Source organism: Dendropsophus ebraccatus, chromosome 8, assembly GCF_027789765.1.
Source record: "Dendropsophus ebraccatus isolate aDenEbr1 chromosome 8, aDenEbr1.pat, whole genome shotgun sequence".
Classification (NCBI taxonomy): domain Eukaryota; kingdom Metazoa; phylum Chordata; class Amphibia; order Anura; family Hylidae; genus Dendropsophus; species Dendropsophus ebraccatus.
The window spans coordinates 44941591-44963685 of NC_091461.1; the positions used below are offsets into that span (position 1 = coordinate 44941591).

Here is a 22095-nt window from a genome sequence, read left to right on the forward strand (position 1 = left end):
GGCCACCTGAGTGCTGCCTGTTACTGCCTTCAACGACACGACCCAGTATCCTTGCAGTATTCCCCCTTGTTGTCAGTGAGAGTTCATAAGACCGTTACCATTTGCTATTGTTTCCCCAGATGATCTGGTGCATTGAGCCCGAGCGCATAGTTACTTAGTTGCATATGCTGGAAATTTTTGCCTGTTTATAGTGTTATAGTGTATTTCTTCTCTTCTTGGTACCGGCAGCATTTAGATGTTATTAACACCCGATTTTTTTACCCCCAATAGGTGAAGGGCCTGTTGTTGGACCCTTGTTATAGATTATATATAGTTCACGCCGCAGTTTTAGATTACTGCTTGTGTTCTTTTTCTTCTCTCCTCATCTCGCTACTCTCTCCCCCCTTCTCTTCTGCTCCCTTCCCTTACATAACCCCCCCCACACACACACACACACAAAAGTAGTAGGGTAAACTTCCTTGCAACACTACTAAAGGTTTATTCCTTTTTGTCCTTGTTTTCTCCAGTTTCCCTCCCTCCCCTCTTCCCCCTTCTCCCCCCTTTATTTCTCTAGGTCCCACCGCAGAGGTCTCCCTTCCTCTCCCCAACCCCCTATCAACCCCGGCCTCCCCTCCGTCCTTCTCTTTTAAATGTGGACCTGAAGGTTTTTGCCAAACTCATTGCGAACAGGCTGGGCCCTTATCTCCCTTCCCTCATCCATCCAGACCAGGCGGGCTTTGTTCCGGGGAGGGAGGCTCGCGACAACACGCTGATGACCCTTGACACCACTCATGATTCTATCCTTGGACACTGAAAAGGCATTTGATAGAATCTCCTAGCACTCACTCATATACTCACACAAAATACCCTCCAACAAATTGGTTTAGGCCCCACGCTCACCTCTAAAATTCTCTCCTTATATCACAATCCCTCGGCTCACCTGAAGATCAATGTTTCCCTATCATCCCCCTTCTCTATTTATAATGGGACAAGACAGGGGTGCCCATTATCCCCCCTATCCCCCTACTTTATGTCCTCATCATGGAGCACCTTCTGGCCTCCATCCGCCGCAATCCTGACATTTTGGGCATCAAGATCAGAGACTATGAATATAAGTGTTCTGCCTTTGCAGACAACCTTTTGTCTATATTACTGATCCTCACGTCTCCCTCCCTTGATGTGGGAACTGTCGGCCTTTGGCGGATGGTCCAACTTTAAAGTTAATGCAACCAGATCGGAAGCTCTAAATGTCTCCTTGCCACCACATACTGTGGAATCCTTAAAACGCAGCTTTCCCTTCTCATGGCACCAAGCGGGAATTAAATACCTAGGTGTCCTCATTCCGCTAGACCTCACATCGCTGTTCTGTTGCAACTTTCAAACACTGCTCTCTCAGTTTAAAACTCAATTGGCTTCATGGGACCGTAAGGAATTTTCATGGTTTGGTAGAATAAATATCCTTAAAATGACTCTCTTACCAAAACTTTTATACCTCCTACAGACAATACCTATACACATACCCATATCCTACTGGCGTTCCCTCCAAAGTCAGTTTGGGCTCTTTGTGTGGTCCACAGGGAGACTGCGCATTAACAGGAAAGTCCTTGCCTGTTCCAAGGCAGAGGGCGGAGCGGGCCTACCTAACTGTCACCTTTACTACCTTGCCGCCATGCACGCTCGCCTCTTGGATGTATTACATAGTCGTGACACTAAAATATGGGTACGTGTAGCACACACCATTTACCCCCACTCGCTCGCAGCCCTCATGTGGTCGGGACCTCCTACCCCCTCCGCACTTTGCTCCCTTTCCTTCACAACTGCCCATATGATTTTGACCCTTCACCCCGCCACAAATAAAAAGTCTTTGGGGGACCCCAAAAGGCCCACTTCTCTCAGTAACTGACAACCCAACCTTTTTGCCTGGCCATACCCCCAATCTCTTCAAGGGAGCCACCAAAAACCTACCCCTCCGGTTCACTAAAATCCTTTCCCCTAGTGACCTGCTACCTCTCTCCTCTATAGTCCCTGATCCGGCCCTTTAAGGCCGCAATTTTCTGGCATATTCTCAGTTACGCCATTTTTATACGTCCATCAAAAACTACCATAACCTGCATCGACCGCTTTCGGATTTTGAATGTCTGTGCTTATGCCCTCCCTCCTTCCCCCCGCATGCCATTTCATCACTCTATCGATTGCTGCTGTCTGCTGAGTCCTCCTTGCTGCCCCCCTATTGCTCGGCCTGGGAACTGGAGTTGAATAAGCAATTCTCTATGCCCCAGTGGACTAGATGCTTTACGCTCTCTCATAAAGCGGTGGTCGAAAATAGGGCCCAGGAGACCAATTATAAAATTATCTCCCGATGGTACAGGACTCCAGAGCAACTTCACAAGTGGTACCCATCGGTGCCCGACAGCTGCTGGTGTTGCGGCAGCAGCGTGGGAACAATGTCACACATCTGGTGGGTGTGCCCGCCCCTCAGACACTTCTGGTCCACGGTTCTCGCCACTATTAGGTCAATAACTGGGGTCACTATCCCTGACTCTCCTGAAACTACCTTACTATACATGCTTGACATGTCTGTCCCCAAATTCAAGAATCGCTAACTCGCCATTTGCTACAGGCGGCTAAGACGTCATCCCACGTCAGTGGCAAACCCCCGACCCCCCCCCCACCATATCTGACCGGTTGGCCGAAATCTCCCTCACCCAACGCATGGAGGACCTAATTGCCCTGACGCCTACAGATGCTGACCGTTACAACAAGACCTGGTACTACTGGACGGAGTTTTTGAACTCCAACACCTATCGCAATCTCTCTGACAGGCCCCCCCCTGCGGTGGGATAAAGACCTCTTGCCCCCCCCCCTCTTACCACCCTCTCCCCACTCCCCCCCCCCTTTTTTTTTACCTGCTTTTGCAAGCTCCGTCTTACCCTGCCCTCTTTCGCTTTACCTCTCTTCACTTCACCCTGCCCGATGCTTGGGCGGATGCAACCGTGCGTCAAAATGCTTTCATTTACTGCTGTATAAGCCATGTGTGCAATTTAGCTATGTATTCTATCATTGACCTGTGGACACTGGTCGCTACTCAGGAGACCTTCCTGCTTCTATACCATCACGATAACTTTCATCTACCACTGTTTGGTTCCCATCATTGTCACATTGACATTGTTCTTATTATTATCCTTCAATGTTGTTGTGGTGCTACCCGCATCTTGTTTGCTCTTGTTCTGTCAGTATTATTAAGATGAACTGCTCATTTCCTTTTTGTTCTTAAAACAATAAAAAACCTAAATATGAAAAAAAAAATTAAGGTTGAATCTGATTGGTTGCTAGGGGCAACTGAGCCAATTCTGCTTTACGCCATTTTGAAAATCTGCCCCTTAGTGTAATTATTTTTGGTTGAGAAATTTTACACCTTACCCCTGATTAGGCCATAGTTTATTTATATAGACTAATTTGTGTGCAAGTATGAAACCTGATTTTGCACAAAGGACTGTCAGTTGTCAGAAATCACTTGTCATTAATCATGTATGTTTTATAGGACATTTGTGTAATTTTGTTATTTGTGTTTTTCAGGTCCGTGCTCGTCCCCTGCTATCAGGGCCGGGACAAGGAGTTTTGGTGCCCTAGGCAGACAGGGCAAATGGCGCCCCCCCCCCCCCCCCCCCCGGGACTTCTATCTGATGGCATCGCTGTGTAAGAGATATGTGCATGACATCAGATTTTCCTAATCACATGTATTTACAGTGCATGGCATCAGACGTAGTTTCTTAGTAATTGTGTCTCTCTGTGGCCCATGACATGATGCTCAGATGCTACTTCTGTATCATTCATAGTGCAGGATCAACGACTTGAGCATCAGAATTGCTTGATGTCTTCATTGCACATTTAGGCTATGTTCCCACACAGTCTTTTTGTTCATATATTCTTGAAATTTTGTGGATGGCCACCATTTAACGGCAAAAAAATGTCTGTTGTAGCCTTTCTTTGTTTTTAAGCCACTCCTGGTTTTGGTTGCATAATACTAAGCAAAAATACTGTGTGGGAACATAGCCTCACAATGCATTTCAAACACAGCAGCAAGCACACCACTTCTTTACCAGGAGCTGTGCCATATGGCCAATAATCCCAGCAACATTGCATGGCTATCAGTGAAGGAATGGCAGTGTTGTGTTGTTGTTTTTTTTTAAAGGGGGAAAAACACTGAAAGGACTTTTTTAATACTTTATTTTAAAGAAATGTTTGTCTTTTTTTCTTAGGGATTAAGAGACCTAAATATATATATATATATATATATATATATATATATATATATATTATACATATATATTTATTTTTTATTTTTTTTAAGGATCACGCTGCGTTTATGCCGTGCATGATAGCTATCAAATCCCACCAAAAGGAGGTTAGGGTATAATTTGACATAGTGCAGCAGGAACCATTAAATTACCATCAGCTGGTGACTATGCTCACACTGCTTCCTGCTGGATCACTATTAATTATGGTGCGTTTACACACACAGATTTATCTGACAGATTTTGGAAGCCAAAGCCAGGGATGAATTTGAAAAGAGGAGAAATCTCAGTCTTTCCTTTATGACCTGTTCCCTGTTTATAGTCTGTTCCTGGCTTTGGCTTCCAAAATCTGTCAGATAAATCTGCCTGTGTAAACGTACCATTACACAGGACACAATAATTCAGTATACCACACTAATGAGTCCAGGTAAATTAATTGAAGTGGCTGGGACAATCTCTAAGTGAGTGTGTTGCAGTCTATGGGGGATGTCCATGCTGATGGATAGCTGTGAGGTACTGCACTAGCTGTACTCACATGTGTGGTGTGTGTCAGGGACCCCCAGTACAGCTCCCTGTCCCTCCTTTGGCTGCTCCTGTCTCCTTATCTGTGACTTACATTGCAGCAAGTCAGGTTTAACCCTTTCACTACTTTACTTTAGATATTCCTCTAACAGTAGCTACAGAAGAGCAGTTAAACCTGACTGCTCCAACAAATCAAGATAAGGAGACAGCAAGAAAATGGAGCCCCTTCCTATGTGACAGGACTGCTGCCCCCACCTCAGAGTCCATCTGTCCTGTCACAGCCCTCACACATGTACAAGGAATGGTGCTGTATAAGAGAAGGAAGCAGAGAGATTACTCACACACACACACTCACACAGGACGGGTCGGCCGGGGGAGGGGCGCCTCATCTCTGGCTGCTGTGTATGTGCACAGAGCTGCTGAGCTCATTGGTGGATCAGACGGCAGGGGGCGCTTCTGTCATCCCACCGATCAGCAGCAACAGATGCCGTACAGCAGGAGGGAGGGGAGTTCATGGCCCCCCAGCTGAGTGTCAGAACGGCCTCAATGACATCCGGCCCCTGCAGCCCGCCCCTGTCTGTCTCCGTGGGCAGGGGGTGGGGGTTGCTGGCTGGGATAGGCTGTGGGGGGCGGGGGATGGTGCCAGGCTACAGGGACTGGAGGATAGGAGCTCACTCCTTACTGCGTCTCACTCCTTGCTGCGCCCCCTGTAATTAACCACCAGATGGCGCCCTAGGCCATCGCCTACCCCTGCCTACCCTTTGTCCCGGCCCTGCCTGCTATAGAGGAGGATCCAGCGCCTGGGTACATAAGCCGGCAAAGGCAGAGTGCAGCATGGAAAGAAGTGGCCTGGCTTGTGTACCCAGGTTGGGACGAGCATGGGAGATCCCAGCAGGTGACCATTGGTAAGTACCTTTACACACTTGACACAGGTTGTATGTCAATTGTATTTGATGTATGTGTTGCAGGCCTATTAGACTTTTTTGCACTATGGCAACAAGCAAACTCTAATGGGCTGGTCACAAAACAAAGATATAGTAAATATTTTTATCCCTTTTTTGCTTTCAGCCCAACATGTGGAGACAAGGTGGCACAGTGTGAGGGACAGGTTTGTCAGGGAGCAACGCCAACTAATGAGTCGTGGGGCCTCACAAGAAGAAATTTACTCTGCGATTTTCCCACCAGCTGAGGTTCATTTTGAATGCCAGGGGACGGGGACAGTAAGTGCTTATTCTAACTTTAGAGTCATGTCATGTCCTTGTTGCCTCCCAGACAGGCCCCATGACATGAGAATTACAGATAGTCGTCGCTGATGCACTCACATGCCCTGCCGGGGACTGACTGCAGAGCTCACCGCTGCCCCAGCCTCCTGGCGACTCGTTCCCTGATGTCGCCCCGGCAGCTCGGGTTACATCAGGGAACGAGTCGGCATGAGGCTGGGGTGGCGGTGAGCTCTACAGTCATTCCCCGGCAGGGCATGTGAGTGCATCAGCGATGGCAATGTCAGTGGCGGCAGGGGTTTGCTTGTGATGGGGATAGCCCTGGTACTACTCCCCCATCATCTGTCAATACTGTGAGCAGATGATGGGAGGAGTAGGACAGTGTATTATGTGTGCATATGTATCATGCGACCCCTGCTGGATACTCCATAGGAATTACAACTGATTTGTGACAACAGTCTTTGAGAGAATTGAACAATTCCATGATCTACTAAATTAAGGGAAATAGCAGTATATGTGCATTTCCCATAATTAATGTACATTATGAATTTGTGTAACTTTCCATAAATAACATTTTAAAAAATACTTTTGGCCAAAATTCTCCTTTAATAGGGAGCCACGACCAACGGGTCGCAAGATGTGTAAAATTGTCAATTTGTTCTTCTATGCTCCTATTGTTATCCTGGCATCTGATTTTACTACCAGTGCGTGGATGTAGCTTCAAAGCAGACTATGGGATAGATTTATCAAACATGGTGTAAAGTGAAACTGGCTCAGTTGCCCCTAGCAACCAATCAGATTCCACCTTTCATCCCTCAGACTCTTTGGAAAATGAAAGGTGGAATCTGATTGGTTGCTAGGGGCAACTGAGCCAGTTTCACTTTACACCATGTTTGATAAATCTCCCCCTATGTGAGCCTGGCCAAATAATCAATTGCTATGGTGGCCTCAGTAGCTGCTTGGCTAAACTCTGTTGAAGCTAAAGTCCCAGCACCAGGTGTGAGAGCAAAGGCCAGGAGAAGAACAGGATCATGGAAATGCAATGTCAAACAGGTTATTGACAAGGGCTTAAGAGACATCCATAATGATGTCCCTGCAGACCTAGATCAACAATCATACAGCTGTGCAATAGGCTCTGTCAACAAACTACAAGGTAATATGCGTTCATTACTATAATTTATTATTCTATCCAAACATTGGACTATGTCAGGGCCGCTAGTCATCCAATACTCTAGCTTCAGGGAAGAGCAAGCCTACTCCAGTTGTCATATTTTAATTAATAGGCCACTCACAGCCTGATGAAGCTACTGCATTGGATGGATAGGGTGTTGTGCCACTTCTAAAAATGTATAGAATATGTTTAATTATTGATTATGTCCAATGTTCCTTTCTCAGCAGAGCAGAAGAAGCTCAACAAGCGGAGCCCTCGTCCCCTGAAGAAAGGGAAGAACCTCAGCTGGTGCTCCTAAAGTTCGACAACCGAGCTACCACTGTATTTTGGAAATTAAGAACTACACAGTTTACAGCGCTATTCTTGCCAACAGAAATAGTATAACAAATTATAACCACTTTAAGGTCAATATAGTATCTCAGGATCCTTTTGTGATCTGTTTAAAAACCAATCCATCACAGACCATGACTTATATGCCATTTCAGCCTTTTCTTTTAGCCATCGCCTATCCCTTATTCTGTCTTCATTTGGTTATATCACTTAGTAAACTACTACTACCAATAGGCCTTATCGTAACCACATAATAAAGGGGTTTTCCAGAGGAAAAAAAAACTGTTTTTATAGATAACTTAAATAAAGTTTTATTACTTTGTAATATAACTTTTATTTTAAAAAAAATATATTATTTATTTATGTACTGCTGGTGCCTGTCAGTGCCCCCACTGTTTGTGTTAGGAACTTCAGGGCTATAAGCTATGCAGTTCACGGTCTCCTGCTATGATTTACAACTGATACACAACACTAAAAAGAGCAGCATATACTATATATTTTTATATACAGCACACAGGGAAAGAGGCTGCCCGATACCATCCCAGTATCTGGACGCCTCTACTTCTAGCACAGTGAGCAGTGACAGTAATCACTGCTCACTGTGCAGAGGCTGTCAGACATAGGCTTATAGCCCTGCAGTTCCCATCAGAACCTGTGGCCCTATATCACCCCTTATTGCTGCCAGTCAGTGGAAGTACAGGTAGAAATAAAAAACTACACTTTTTTATATGGTTATATTACAAAGTAATATAACTTTATTAAAGCAATCTGCCAAAAAAAAAAAAAAAACTCTTAATGGTGCGTTCACACCTACAGGATCTGCAGCTGATTTTCTGCAGCAGATTTCAGTTAAATAACTGAACACAGCATCAAATCTGATGCTGTGTTCAGTTATTTAACTGAAATCTGCTGCAGAAAATCAGCTGCAGATCCTGTAGGTGTGAACGCACCCTAACAGTCTCAAGAGTACCACTTTAAGGATTTCCAAGCATAACAAGTGTTAAACATATTCATCTATTTCAGGGAAGTACACATAAATCATAGGGGCTCACAACAAACTGACAATGGGCACTATACTTTTGTGATTAGGTTCACAATTCTAAATTAATTTATTTCATAATATGGATGAGACAACCAGATCCTTCTAAACCAATTTCAAACCAAATCTCCTATCAAATTTGGTGTCAGTTTTCAGGCACATTGCACTGTACAGGTGTCCTTGTCATTTGTAAAAGCTTTTGACATGTCATAGAGACATTTCAAAAGTTTTCATCTGTACTGGTCTGAGTGTTCAGACCCATACCGATCGGAAGAACAGGTAAGAAAAAAAAAAGAGCTGTGCTCCATAGACTTACATTATGAGCCTGACTCTTTTTTTCTAATGGGGTAGACCGTGCTGCAGCTTATCCTCTTCCCGCTCGTTTTCCTGATCAATATGGGTTTAAACACTCAGACCCGGGCCGATCAAAACTTTTGACATGTCACTGGAACATGTCAAAGGTTTTTTTTTACAAACAACAGCGAAACTTTAAGATGACCAGATTGCCTCCCTTTTACCAGAGGCAAAATGTATGATAAGCAGTGGCGTAGCCACCGTGGTCGCGGGGGTCGCCGCCGCGACCGGGCCCGCCACAAGGGGGGCCCGCGGGGCCCCCCGATCAATCACTCTTGTGACCGCAAGCATTGTTTTGCTTGCGGTCACAAGAGACTGGCTCCGTCTTTCCCCCGGCTTCTGCGCGGCTGCCGGGGGTGTCGCGTCTTACCCCCGGCAGCGCGCGCATCCCAGAACTCCCTGCGCGCCTTGGGCCCTGACTTCCGGTTTCCGGCGCGCAGGGAGTTCTGGGATGCGCGCGCTGCGGGGGATAAGACGCGACACCCCCGGCAGCCGCGCAGCAGCCGGGGACAGACCAGGAGGAGTGAGGATCAACGTGGGAGCGCGATGTCAGGTGAGTTAAGTTTTGTTTTTTTATCAGCCTGTACGGGTGGGGGGAAAGGAGGGGGGCATCTATGAGGGTGGGGGGAAAGAGGGGGCCATCTATGAGGGTGGGGGGAAAGGAGGGGGGCATCTATGAGGGTGGGGGGAAAGAGGGGGCCATCTATGAGGGTGGGGGGAAGGAGGGGGCCATCTATGAGGGTGGGGGGAAGGAGGGGGCCATCTATGAGGGTGGGGGGAAGGTGGGGGGAAGGAGGGGGCCATCTATGAGGGTGGGGGGAAGGAGGGGGCCATCTATGAGGGTGGGGGGAAGGAGGGGGCCATCTATGAGGGTGGGGGGGAAGGAGGGGGGCATTTATGAGGGTGGGGGGAAAGAGGGGGGCCATCTATGAGGGTGGGGGGAAAGAGGGGGGCCATCTATGAGGGTGGGGGGAAAGAAGGGGGCCATCTATGAGGGTGGGGGGAAGGAGGGGGCCATCTATGAGGGTGGGGGGAAAGGAGGGGGCCATCTATGAGGGTGGGGGGAAGGAGGGGGACATCTATGAGGGTGGGGGGAAAGAGGGGGCCATCTATGAGGGTGGGGGGAAAGGAGGGGGCCATCTATGAGGGTGGGGGGAAGGAGGGGGACATCTATGAGGGTGGGGGGAAAGAGGGGGCCATCTATGAGGGTGGGGGGAAAGAGGGACCATCTATGAGGGTGGGGGGGAAGGAGGGGGGCATTTATGAGGGTGGGGGGGAAGGAGGGGGGCATTTATGAGGGTGGGGGGAAAGAGGGGGGCCATCTATGAGGGTGGGGGGAAAGAGGGGGGCCATCTATGAGGGTGGGGGGAAAGAGGGGGGCCATCTATGAGGGTGGGGGGGAAAGAGGGGCCATCTATGAGGGTGGGGGGAAAGGAGGGGGGCATCTATGAGGGTGGGGGGGGGGAAAGGGGACCATCTATAAGAGAGGGAGGAAGGGGACCATCTATAAAGGGGGGGAAAGGGGACCATCTATAAGGGAGGGGGGAAAGGGGACCATTTATAAGGGAGGGAGGAAGGGGACCATCTATAAGGGAGGGGGGGAAAGGGGACCATCTATAAGGGAGGGGGGGAAAGGGGACCATCTATAAGGGAGGAGGGGGGGGAAGGGGACCATCTATAAGGGAGGGGGGGGGGAGAGAGGGCCATTCATAAGGGAGGGTGGGGGGAGAGGGGACCATCCATAAGGGAGGGTGAGGAGAGAGGGGGCCATCTATAAGGGAGGGGGTAGAGGGGGCCATCTATAAGGGAGGGGGTAGAGGGGGCCATCTATAAGGGAGGGGGTAGAGGGGGGCATCTATTTGGGGGGGCAACATAGGGGGAGAGGGAATACACAGAGGGGGGCATATATTATTAGGAGGTCACATAGAGTCAGGCTACCCACTAAATGAGGGTGTAGAGGGGACAATACATATGTGCAGTGTGTAGAGAGATGGAGATGGTGTCAGAGTGTGGAGCCTAATATGTCTGTCTGGCAGATTCTGTGGATTCGTGGCTCGGAGAAGTTCTCATAACGGCCTAGGACGGATGGAGAAGAAGATGAAAAGGAAAGAACTCCGATCAGAAAAGACGTCTCCTGTGAGTCACCTGATATAACTGCACAGTAATGTATATGGTGTATAGAACCTGTGTAGAGCTGGGGCCACCTCTATATGACTGGATGAGGTGATTTAGTATACTGGATTTGGTCAGTAACAATATGGTGGTGATGGTAGTGGTTGTGGTGTGGCAGTAATGTTTCCTCCCTATATACTGGTATTACTGGTAATATTGGTCTCAGTATACAGGATTTGGTCGGTAACAGTATGGCGGTAATAGGTAATATCTGTCTTGGTGTGTGTGTGTGTGTATATATATATATATATATATATATATATATACATATATACAGTGGTACCTTGGTTTAAGAGTAACTTCGTTTAAGAGCGTTTTGGTTTAAGAGCTCACAGTTTTTCAAAATTGTGACTTGGTTTAAGAGCATTGCTTTGGTTTAAGAACTTCCTGTATTGGGTGGGAGCGCGAGTGGAGAAGGGGCATGGCCTGCATAGCGGGGTCTACAGCACTGTACTCTAAACACCTTCCAAATCATAGCAGATCCCCTTCAGGCTGGGGCTTACATCAGGGGACAGGACTGTGGGGGGGGGGGGGGTAATCTCTCCATAGCTGTAACCCCTCTCTCCCCGGACAGAGAGTGCTGCATGTATGTGCCCACATCTGCCCTGCTCATTCCTTCATGCTCCCTGCAGTCTCTGTCAGCCCTTGTGTTTCCCATCCTCTCCATTACTGTACAGTACAGAATAATAAATATATTTGGGGTGTGGAACCTATTGTCTGCATTTACATGATTTCTTATAGGAAAATTTGCTTTGGTTTAAGAGTGGATTTGGATTACAAGCACGGTCCTGGAACGAATTATGCTCATAATCCAAGGCACCACTGTGTATATATATATATATATATATATATATATATATATATATATATACACACACACACAACAATAGCATCACTTGGTCGTGAAAGGAGGGGGGGGGGGCCCAAGTTGGCCTCTCGCACCAGGGCCCAGGAGACATTAGCTACGCCCCTGATGATAAGACATAGAAAACGCTTCAACAATTGTAAGCCATTTGCTGGCCATGGTGCCTTTCTATGTCACCAGCAGGAATTTTAATTTCTGGTAATAAAATTGTGAAATTACAATCATAGAATACTTTTTTGTACATGATACAAGTATATACAATAAAATAGCTCACAGCCTAGGTTTTCACTCAGAATGTACTTATTTGTAATAGCTTGCTGGTAGCACCACTGCACAATCCAGTGTTATATAACCTTTTATTTGTTGTTTCTGTTTTATAGTGCAAAATATTGCGTGTGAGCCCACAACCAAGAGGAATATCTCTAGACTCTTCTGTACATACAGTACTGACCCTCGGAACATCACTATAAGTCTATTGATTCAAGACGGATCATTCCTCATTATTCGTATTATCTTTATGGCCCAGTTAAAAATAGTCAACCAACTGTTACTATTCTTCACTGCAAAAAATAGCCTGATTCTAATGCTTCAGGTATACAGGCTAGTAGTAATAATGATAGACTTTTATAGTTCAGAAAATGAAGAAAAAGGGAAGACAAAAGATCTAGAAGTCCCAGCCACCTCTGAAGATTTGAAAAATGATGTCATTATTACAATAGAAGAAGAATAATTGGTTACAATAACTTTTATTTTATTATTTATTTTTTATTTTATTTTAATAAAGTTTTATGTTAACCTTCACCATTTTCATCATTATCTTCGATAATTTGCAATACATTACACATCAAACCCATCCCCTTCCCAAATCCCCCCCTCCCCCGGGGCAGATTTGAGGGGAAAAAATACATATAGGTGACAGGTCTTTCCAAAAATAATGATATTTTCTATATAGGAGACAGGACTCCTTCCACCCCTTAATGGTTGGTAATTAAGGTAATTTTTTAACAATTTGCATTCAGACTACAAATGACATTTTATAATTTTCTTGTTTCTGCCTCCTGAAACCTTTTAGTATCCTCTCCTAAAATCCTAATTGTAGGTTCTAATAGTATTACCACTTTTGTTTCAGTTTGAATTTCATTTACCTTCCTCTCCTATTATCCCTGTAACTCAGGACAAGAGCATAAGATATGTAACCAACCAGCCGGGCCTCTTTTACACCTTATACATTTCAGTTTTTGGTTGATACATTCAGTAGTTTTTTGTAAACAACACATTTGTGCAAAAATTAGAAAAATTTACTTTTCTTTATATTCAAAATTCTTTTTTCCTAAGTAAGATAGTTATGTCACATGAACTAATTATTACTGCAACATCTACAACATGTCTGCTTTATGGTGACATCATTTGGTGAACGTTCTTTTACTTGTTAGGATGTTAGAGGGCTTTAAAATTTTGTAGCGATTTTTCACATTTTCAGGAAAATTTCAAATTCTGATTTTATTAGGGACCAGTTCAGTTCTGAAGTGAATTTGTGGGGCCTGTAGGTAAGTTACCTCCATAAATCCCTCCACTGTTAAACTACACCCCTCAAAGTATTCAAAGTAGCATTTCATAAGTGTATTAACCCTTTAGGTATTTCACAGAAATTTAAGCAAGTTGGAGGGGAAATTTAAAAATGTAATTTTTTTTGGGCAGATATTCCATTTTAATCCATTTTTTCCTCTAAGGGCGGGTTCACACTACAGAATTCTCACGGACAATGTCCGCGGAATTCCGTCAGCTGTCCGCCCGCACATCTGGGCGCCTTTCCGCCGCCCCCATTGACACCATTCTATGGGCCGGCGTATTCCGCTATACGCTGAAAGAAGTGTCATGTCACTTCTTTTAGCGGATCGTGGAATACGCCGGCTCATAGAATGGTGTCTATAGGGCCGGCGGAAAAGCGTGTGCCCGTGCGGGCGGACAGCTAACGGAATTCCGCGGACAATTCAGCAAATACTAAGTGAGAAATGGAACTCAATATTTATTCCCCTTATTCCAATGTTTCTAGAAATCCCCCATATGTGGCCGCAGTGCGTCACCTAACTCAACCACAGGCCTCAGGCCTGACAGAGACCTGGTGAATTTTGGGGTCTTTTTTATTTCAGGTTTTTGTTAGCCATTATACCATGTCACAGAGGCCTTGTGGTGAAAAATATTTGTGTAAGACAAGTTGACGTTTCCATCTGTACCATTCTGAGGGACATGTGACACCGTGATCAATATTTTTTTTTTTATGAGGCGGTATGAACAAAAAACACAGTTTTTCACCATTTTTTGGTATGCCGTTTACTATACGTTACATATAACATGTTATCGTTATTCGTCAGGTTGGTCCAATTATAGTGATATCCATTTTATATGGCTTTTGTTATAGTTTATTGCATTTATACTATACATTATAGTTTATGGTATTTATACTATACATACTGCTTGTGTCTTGCATATTGTAAGAGCAGTAATATTTAAATTTTTTCACCAATGGAGTTATGTGAGGGATTTTTTTGCAGCATAAGCTGACGCTTTTAGTGGTACACCTTATGGGTACATGTGACGTTTTGATAGCTTTTATCTACATTTTTTAGGGGGCGGGATTAACAAAAAATCATTTTGGTTAGTTTTTTATTTTTTTTTTAATGGCGTTAATCAGGCGGTATAATTAATATAGCAGGTTATAGACGGGGTCATTACGGACGCGGCGATACCAAATATGTGTATCTTATAGGGTGATAATTTATAAAGGGTAATGGGGAATGTGTATATTTATTTATTTATATTTATTTATTTTAATTATTTATTTATTTTGTATTTAATTAGTTAGTTATTTTTATTTGTTTTAATTAATTATTTATTTATGTATTTGTGTGTTTTTTTTTTTTTACTTTTGCATATATATATATATATATATAATGCATTACAGCACATGATCTGTGCTGTAATGCATTATACAGTGAATGAGCTGTCAGCTTTACAGCTGATAGCTCATTCAAATGATCAGGACCTGATCGTTGAGCACCGGGAGGGAGCCAGAGCCGGATCCGGGTGGGGGTGAGCAAGGGGAGGGAGAGGGAGCTGGATGGGGGGGGGGGAATGGGGGGGAACTGAAGCAGAAACAAGGGGGGAGTGAGCATGGGGAGTGAATGGGAGAGGGTGCCAGAGCCGGATCGGGGGGAGCGCATTGGGGGGAAATCCGGATCGGGGGAAGCCAGATCAGGGGAGGAAACTAGATCAGTGAAGGGGGGGCGGAAGCTGCAGCAGGATTGAGGGGGGAGGAAGAGCAGCACGGAGAGGGAGCTGGATTGGGGCGGGGGAGCAGCACGAAGTGGAGAGGGAGCTTTATTGGGACAGGGGGAGAATAGAACCGGGGCGGCGGGAGGAGGCAACATCCGCAGCCTCCGCCCGATCAGCGGGAAGCATCGGATCTTCCCATAGATACTGCAGTCGCAACGACCACGGCATCTATGAGGGTTAACTCCCCCGGGCAGTGGCAGCAGGGGGAGCCTGTGTGACACAGCCTCCTCCCGCTGCCCGGTCTCAGAAAGGGACAGTGGGGGGAGGCAGGGAAAGCATGATGTCCAAGGACGTCATGATGCGTTCTGGCACTGCTTTTCATGACGTCCCTGGATGTCTTATTGGGGGAAGGGGTTAAATTGGATTATTCAATGGTTATAATTTATTGACACTTGTTTTATATTTTTCAGTATAACAGCCCATTGGTTGTCAGACATCTTGTCTTCCCACTCTTTATTACCATTTCCACATATTTTATTATCTCTTAAACCCCGGTATAATCTTGACAACCCTTTCCATTTATTTTCTGTAAAGAGAATTTTTATTATTTCAGGAGATTCCTGTATTATAAACGGCTCCTTATTCAATGTTGTCACATAGGCATGATATAGACATATATCTTCATATCATCCTTTATCCAAAACCTTATTTCCCTCGTTTATCGCCTTCCAGGTTTTGATCTTTCCATCTATAAACAACTCACTTATTTTTCTTATCCTGGCTTTACTATGTTCCATTAAAGGGGTACTCCGGCCCGTGGGACGGGATGTACGGGGTGGCGCGATCCGGGCACCGGCGCTGGAACTGGGGAGGTAAGTGACCTCCGCCGTCCATAACCACCCCCTCCCCGGCAATAGCGTAAAAATACCCCCGGCCAGAGTACCCCTTTAATACCTTAGACCTTTTCACCTCCTTCAGATTAGTATTACACCATAATGGAGTGCAGCTTAGCCTCCCCATCATGCATCAATCCACATTGGGGTGGTGGTAAAGAGGTGTACAAATTTAGGTAGAATAACTGCTTTTACCAACATTGTTTTCTATTCTTGACCAAGCTACAGGAGTTTCAATACTGATACTATGAGGCTCATTTGCCAAAATGTCTGTTCCTTCTCTCTAAAACAAAGATTTCCGATATCTCCCCTATGACTGTTACTGTCTCTTTTGCCTGATTATAGAGTAGTGTTACCATATCTAAAAAGGGCTTACCTAATCCAAACTCATCATGACCCATAAAAACTCCCAGTCCACCTTTTTAAACTCGTCTAAGGACAGGACGGAGTGGGAGCTCTCCCCAAAGCCAACCTGAATGTTCTGATATAACCTAATTATATTTTGTTTTATCACCCTCCCAAGAACAAACCCCTTTTGGTCTTGATGAAACAACTCCTTAATAATTAATTTTAATCTACTTGTAATAGCAATAGCATATGTACATATATTTATTTATTTTATTATTATTATTTTTTATTTATTTTTTTTACATAAATTTTATTAAAAACTTGGTATGCAAACACATAAAGCAATTAAAGGTTACAATGCCATTAAACGCACTCCTGAGCTTGCAGAAGGTGTGCAGATTTTACAAAGTACAAATATCAATAACCCACAAGGCCAACTTACACTAAAACCAACAAACCAAAGGCCTGATTGAGCAAAGGAACGAATCCTAATAGAACAAGAATACCATATTAAATTGGGTTACCTACGCCTGGTAGTAAGAAGATTGAGTCCATTTGAGCCAAGTTGCATCAATTCTAGAATGACAGAGGGTGGGAGAAGCTCCATATCGGAGCTGCTCCATATCGGAAGCAAAGTTAACTGAGCACAGAAGTTTTGTTATGGTAGGAAGAGTATTGGACTTTCAATACTTGCCAATGTTGGTCTTAGCTGTTTGCAGAATATGAAATGTTATTGCTTGATCATCTTTAGGCAAATCCAAGATACCAATATGTAAAAGTGCCAGATTAGGGGACCATGGTATAGGGTGTTGCAGCAGGTAAAAAATTACATCTCAAACCATGCCCCAAAAGTTTTTAACCAATGGACATGTCCAAAATATATAGTATATATCCCCTGTTGCCTTTTTGCATCTTCAACATAGACTGGATACATTTGGATAAATTATCACTAACCTAGGGAGGGTATAATACCTTCTGTACAGAACCTTCCTAGATTGAACAACTGAGATCTCTCTCCCATAGCTCCCAGCATGTCAAGGTGGAGTCCAATAATTTAACTAAAATGGCATTATATAGCATGGAGATACCTTTTTGTTTTATTTGGGTTGTGGAAGAAATTTAAAATGGGGTTTTGGGAGGGTTCTGTGAAATTGTGTGTTGTTGAAGTGTCTAATTAGTAAATATTTATAGAATGCCGAACTAGAGAGGTGAAATTTATAGATACATCCGAGAAGGACATCGGGAGATCCGCTGAACAAATGTCTGCAATAGAATGTATCCCAGACCTAGCCCAGGTAGAGAGATCAAGGTTAGGAATCAGGCATCTTAATACAGAAAATAGCAATTCATCCATTTGGGTTGGTGAGCTATTACCTTCCCCCAAACAATTTTTTTTTGTGGAACTAAATGGGATAGTTACTGTGATACCCAATGATGACATCCATAAAAGCACCTGAAGGGAGCTGGGATTGCAGTATATTTGTTCTATTTGTACCCATGTTACGAACATCCAGTTCCTAGTTTGATCTAAAATGGTTGCGTAGTAATAATGAATCAGACTCAGGAATCCCAATCCACTTTTCTAAACAGGTAAATAAAGAATTTTGGATGAAACTCTTGCTCTACAAGATTTCCAGTCATATTTAAATAAAAGCTGTTAAAAGAGTGTAAGAAAGAAACGTATTTTAATTGACATATTCCTAAAAGTGTACAGAATTTTCATGACAACCAACATTTTTATGGCTGCCTTCTGCCCCTTCCAAGAAATTTCATGCGCTAGATAGTCTTTGAGGTGTTGGAAATGGTGATATAGGGGCTGCATTCACACTACGTATATTTCAGTCAGTATATTTCAGTCAGTATTGAAACCAAAACCAGGAGTGGATTAAAAACACAGAAAGGATCTGTTCACACAATGTTGAAATTGAGTGGATGGCCGCCATATAACAGTAAATAACTGCCATTATTTCAATATAACAGCCGTTGTTCTAAAATAACAGCAAATATTTGCCATTAAATGGCGGCCATCCACTCAATTTCACCATTGTGTGAACAGATCCTTTCTGTGTTTTTAATCCACTCCTGGTTTTGGTTGCAATACTGACTGAAATATACATATACTGACTGAAATATACGTAGTGTGAACACAGCCTTAACAAGGTAAATTTATATTGGAAACTTAAGTTGAATATATGGAGGTTTCGGTTGTAACGAGAAGGTATGAGGTTCCATTATATATGGACTTGTACTTGAAGTGAAACCTAGGTCCTCCTTAAAGTTGTTATGACTGGCTCTAAGATATCCTGTGTAATATAGAGAAGGAGGAGGAGGAGCAGAAGACATAAGTAGAGCAGCAGTGACCTCTGTCATCAGTGTGGTGTTTTCTCTCTGGAAGAGGTTTGCATGTTTTTCTTGCGTGTTCTATGGCTGCAGCAAAGTGTGTGTGTGTGCTTGTGTGTGCTATGCCTGCAGCAGGCTGTGTGTGTGCACTATGGCTGCAGCAGGCTGTGTATGTGTGTGTGTTATGGCTGTAGCAGGATGAGTGTGTGTGTGTGTGTGTGTGTGTGTGTGTGTGTGTGTGTGTGTGTTGTAAGGATCTTCCCGGGGGATGGTGTGTTGGACACAGTTCAGCAGCACACTTGGACTTATAAAACAGCTTGGAGTTTATTTGTAGCATAAACAGTCCATAACAGAAATATAGCAACACTGTGCTTAAAGAACAAAACAAAACAAAAGGTCTTGCCCGTCTGGGCGCTAACTAACAAAACAGGTTACCTCTCTGGCACTTTGATAACAGTATCGCAGGGTATGGACAATCCCCAGCAGCAGTGGTATCCCTTGCTCCCAGCAAATACAGCATGCAGGCTGTTTCCTCCTGGCTGAGAGCCAGGACCTGTACACTGTGTGAGTTTTTTGCCTTCTCAGGCTGATTGGGATCAGAGCTCACCTGATCCCAAAACCCACACTGGAACGAGGGGGAGGGAATGGCAGATCCCACTACCAACCTATCCGCCATTCCAGTAAATCCGGCCCGGAAAAATTAAACAACGACTCAGCAGCATATCACTGCTGAGCAACCGATCTCTCCCAGATTTACCATCTCACACTAAGCTGTAACCTAGGTGAGATGTACCTCCCCTCGCACACTTTTCCTGTGACAGGTCTACATATCCCCCCCCCCTCTTTTTCAGACCGGAGAGCTGAGCATTTTGTCCCCACAGACAGTGTACCCTTGATAGGGCGTCCGCATTTGCCTGTAATTTCCCTGGCCGGTGTTCCACACTGAAATTAAAGTTTTGTAGGGACAGAAACCATCTAGTCACCCTTGCATTTCTCTCTTTATTAAGCTTCATCCATGTTAGGGGGGCATGGTCTGTCACTAACTTGAATTTTCTGCCTAGCAAGTAATACCTGAGGAACTCCATGGCCCATTTCACTGCCAGACATTCTCTCTCAACGATGGCGTAGTTTTTCTCGGCCGGGGATAGCTTTCTACTCAAGTACATCACAGGGTGCTCTTCGCCATTCACGACCTGTGAGAGGACGGCACCTAACCCTGTGTTAGAGGCATCTGTCTGTACCAGAAACTCTCGCCTAAAGTCAGGGGTAACTAGCACCGGTTGTTGACACAAGGCAGACTTAAGGCTTTGAAAAGCCTTCTCGGCCTCTGGAGTCCATGTCACCATTGCGGACTTCGCACCCTTTGTCAGGTCAGTTAGCGGGGCTGCAACTGAGGCAAAATTCGGCACAAACCTTCGGTAATAGCCCGTAATACCCAGGAAAGCTCTGACCTGCTTCTTTGTGAGGGTTTGAGGCCAATTCTGTATTGCCTCAATTTTATTCAGTTGTGGTTTCACTAACCCCCTTCCAATAATGTAGCCCAGGTATTTGGCCTCCTCTAAGGCTAGTGCACACTTCTCTGCATTGATGGTTAACCCCGCATCACTTATGGCATCTAACACCGCCTGGACCTTACAGAGGTGACTTTCCCAATCCGGGCTAAAAATGACCACATCATCGAGGTAGGCAGCGGAGTAATCACGATGCGGTCGCAGAATCAAGTCCATCAACCTCTGAAAAGTGGCAGGGGCTCCATGTAACCCGAATGGCATCACTACGTATTGGAAGAGCCCATCAGGGGTGGAGAATGCAGTCTTCTCTCTAGCCTCAGGAGTGAGTGGGATCTGCCAGTAGCCCTTAGTGAGATCGAGGGTGGTTATGTACCTGGCATTACCCATCCTTTCTATCAACTCATCTACCCTGGGCATGGGGTAGGCATCGAACTTGGAGATCTCATTTAACTTTCTAAAGTCATTACAGAACCTCCAAGTTCCATTGGGCTTTGGGATTAGCACAATCGGGCTGGACCACTCGCTCTGGGACACCTCAATGACTCCTAGGTCAAGCATACGTTTTACCTCGGATGATACCGCCTCCCTCCGTGCTTCTGGAATCCTATAGGGCTTAAGGTTTACTCTGCTTCTAGGCTCAGTTTCAATATGATGATGAATGAGATGTGTACGCCCTGGGAGGTCAGAAAACTTGTCTTTATTTTTCTGCAGGAACTCCTTAGCTTCCTGCTTCTGTGACACTGATAGAGTGTCACCAGTCTTGACCGGAGGGATTGGTGGTGACAGATGACCAACAGGATTGGTCGCCACCAAGGATTCCCTGTCTTTCCAGGGCTTGATCAAGTTTATGTGATAAACTTGAAACGGCTTCCTTCTACCTGGTTGGTGTACCCTGTAGTTGACCTCACTGACCTTCTCTACAATTTCATAGGGACCCTGCCACTTTGCTAAGGATTTGCTTTCTACCGTGGGAACAAGTATGAGTACCTGGTCACCTGGGCTGAATGTCCTGATTCTTGCAGAACGATTGTAACTTCTGCTTTGGCTCTCTTGCGCCCTCTGGAGGTGTTCCCTTACTAGGGGCATTACAGTGGCTATACGGTCCTGCATCTGTGCTACATGCTCTATAACACTCTTGTACGGGGTGGACTCACTTTCCCATGTCTCTTTCGCTATATCCAATAAATCCCTAGGGTGACGACCATAGACCAATTCGAAGGGAGAGAACCCTGTGGATGATTGGGGCACTTCCCTAATAGAAAACATCAGGTAAGGTAGTAAGTGATCCCAATCCCGACCATCCTTTTCCACCACTTTTTTTAACATATGTTTCAGGGTTTTATTAAACCTCTCCACTAACCCGTCTGTCTGGGGATGATATACAGAGGTACGTATGTGTGAGATTTGAAACAGTTTGCATAGCTCTTTCATCACTTTTGACATAAACGGGGTACCTTGGTCAGTCAAGATCTCCTTGGGGATCCCCACCCTGGAAAACATATAAAACAATTCCCGTGCAATTGTTTTAGAGGCAGTGTTTCTTAGGGGTACAGCCTCAGGATAGCGGGTCGCGTAGTCTAATACAACTAGAATGTACTGGTGACCCCTAGCCGACTTTACAATGGGACCCACCAAGTCCATTGCAATGTGATCAAAAGGTACCTCTATGATGAGGAGCGAGACCAAAGCACTGCGGAAATGTGACACTGGAGCGCTAAGCTGACATGTGGGACATGACTCACAGTATTTTTTTATGTCAGCATAAATCGCAGGCCAATAAAAC

At 45.0% G+C, this 22095-nt stretch overlaps 1 protein-coding gene and 1 long non-coding RNA gene across 3 annotated transcripts in view; one reads left to right on the plus strand and one right to left on the minus strand.

The window, feature by feature from the left end:
• LOC138798916 (transmembrane protein 26-like) overlaps positions 1 to 12677 on the plus strand; it is a 34666-nt gene extending 21989 nt beyond the window's left edge. The window contains exons 4-8 of the mRNA XM_069979533.1: positions 2356 to 2368; positions 3025 to 3056; positions 8908 to 8937; positions 11256 to 11265; positions 12328 to 12677. Of these exons, the coding sequence (XP_069835634.1) occupies positions 2356 to 2368; positions 3025 to 3056; positions 8908 to 8937; positions 11256 to 11265; positions 12328 to 12677 (435 nt within the window). The remainder of the gene's footprint in view (positions 1 to 2355; positions 2369 to 3024; positions 3057 to 8907; positions 8938 to 11255; positions 11266 to 12327) is intronic.
• LOC138798555 (uncharacterized) overlaps positions 1 to 22095 on the minus strand; it is a 228033-nt gene that overhangs the window by 81560 nt on the left and 124378 nt on the right. The gene's annotated exons all lie outside the window — the stretch shown is intronic.